General features: G+C 36.9%; 1 protein-coding gene across 6 annotated transcripts in view; it reads left to right on the forward strand.

Annotated features, from left to right (window-relative positions):
* Window positions 1–2,345, forward strand: part of LOC106881566 (mesoderm induction early response protein 3) — a 42,463-nt gene that overhangs the window by 21,809 nt on the left and 18,309 nt on the right. For all 6 annotated transcript variants that reach the window (XM_052972499.1, XM_052972496.1, XM_052972495.1 and 3 more), the window contains one exon: window positions 1,714–1,972. In XM_052972499.1, coding sequence (XP_052828459.1) covers window positions 1,714–1,972 — 259 coding nt within the window. The remainder of the gene's footprint in view (window positions 1–1,713; window positions 1,973–2,345) is intronic.

Raw genomic sequence — 2,345 nt, forward strand, 5'->3', positions numbered from 1 at the left:
GGGGGGGTATTTTTAATTCCATGTGTAGCTGGTTTAAAGGATTGATCTCCCTCTTGAATAATTAATTTCAGTATTCTACTTATGCTTTATTCACTCCAAGAGGGATGAAACTAAGTCACGATACTGACTATCTCTACATTGTTACCAAATCAACGCCTTGAATATACTTGAAGGAAGAATATCAGCCCATAACTAACACTTGCTGGCATTTAATTTAGTCTTCCTACCTTCAATGAAAAATAAAATATATTGAGGTTGTATTAATCAGTTTTGACCTTTCTCTGTAAAAGAAAGAAACCTATTAGAGTTTGGGGGTTTATTTAGTCGTTTGTTTTTTGTTTTTTATTTTACTTTGGGACAATTTTTTTGTATATTTGTTATTTCTCCACTCCTTCGTTTTATATTAATCTAAATTTATCAGTTTTGTAGCACAGAGAAGTAATAAGCTACATGATTATGGCATTGCATTCAATAATTAAAGCAGGGGTGGCTATGTTGTAAGAAACTTGCTTCCCAACTACACGGTTCAAGGTTCAATCTCACTGCATGGCACCTTGGGCAAGTGTCTTCTACCATTGCCTCAGGTTGACTAAAGCCTTGAGTGGGTTTGGTAGACGGAAACTTGTTAGTGGATTTGGTAGAAAGAAAGCCGTCTTGTGTTTGTCCCCTACCACTGCTAGACAACCAGTGTTGGTGTGTTTATATCCCCGTAACTTAGTGTTTCAGCAAAAGAGTCCAATAGAATAAATAAGTGCCGGGTTTAACAAAAAAATATTACTGTAGTCGATTCATTTGGTTAAAAATTCAAGGTGGTGCCCAAGCATGGCTACAATCTAATGAGTGAAACAAATTAATGCTAAAAGATAAAGCATCTTAATGTTGTTGATATAGTTCTCTCTAGCTGTGGTGGAATGCATTGTTTTAAGTTGTCTTCATTTTCTTCCCCCACCCCATTCCAACTGATTCTAACATGTACATATTATATATAACATTATAGACCAGACCTGGGTTTGCATCTATTTTGCCAATTAACCATACACATGTCAATAAGAAGTAACTGGTTTGTTGATTGAATCCAATAATTTATAGCCTGGATTAGCAGTTTTTTTTTTAATATTCATGTTCTTTTGCATGAATATTATATATATATATATATATATATATACACACACACACACACACACACACGTTTTAAAGCCTTTTCATAATGATGTACTCCTCATTCACCATTTTCATTTTTCAGCCTTAACAATTCATTAGTCCAATTACCCAGTTTTTCAAACCATTTTACTCTATAATTCTAGGACTTCTGGGATTTCGTTAGATAGTACTTAGTAATTTAACCCATTTCCAATCAGATTTACTGTTTCTGGTAACACTATCCTATTGTTAGATGCTAAAGCCATTTGGCTTATCATGGACTTTCACCAATACTTCTCACAGCTAACAAAATTATTGTTCCCTTCAGCCAAGCATCACATTTAAATAGTTTTTTATTCAGGCATTCAAGCTCTCATTTGTCATCAGTCACCATAAATAGCATTCATTGTGTGATTGTGTTACTCCTGTACCATACTTGCGAATGAGAGTTAATATATGCTTTGTTGTTTCACATTACTAATGTGTCGTTTATGGACAGAATTACATGTTGTCTTCTCTGAAACTTGCTTTCTTTTCTCATTTATTTTCTTATTTTATTTTGTTTCTTTCCAGGAGGGAGAAATGCCTTTAGAGAACTTATTGGCTATGTATGGTTGTAATAACAACACACCCGAGACGTTGGAGTCCAGCTGCTTTCAGGACACACGATCGAGTAGCGAAGAAGAGATTCTCAGCAGCCAAGACCTCACCCTAGACAAAGAGGAGATTGCACGTGACCTTCTCTCCAACAGTGATGAAGATGACAAAGAAACAAATGTAAACGACCTTCTCGACAGTGTTTCATCGTCACAAACTGCCCGTCTACTTCGATGTGAGTTTCACCTCTCTTTACTTTCTTTTACTCTTACACTCGTTTCAGTCATTTGACTGTGGCCATGCTAGAGCACCGCCTTTAGTTGAGCAAATCGACCCCAGGACTTATTCTATCGGTCTCTTTTGCCGAACCACTAAGTTACGGGGACGTAAACACACCAGCATCGGTTGTCAAGCGATGTTGCGGGGACAAACACACACACACACATATATATATATATATATCATCATCATCATCATCATCATCATCGTTTAACATCCGCTTTCCATGCTAGCATGGGTTGGACGATTTGACTGAGGACTGGTGAAACCGGATGGCAACACCAGGCTCCAATCTAAATTTGGCAGAGTTTCTACAGCTGGGTGCCCTT

The sequence above is a fragment of the Octopus bimaculoides genome, chromosome 13, assembly GCF_001194135.2.
Source record: "Octopus bimaculoides isolate UCB-OBI-ISO-001 chromosome 13, ASM119413v2, whole genome shotgun sequence".
Taxonomy (NCBI): domain Eukaryota; kingdom Metazoa; phylum Mollusca; class Cephalopoda; order Octopoda; family Octopodidae; genus Octopus; species Octopus bimaculoides.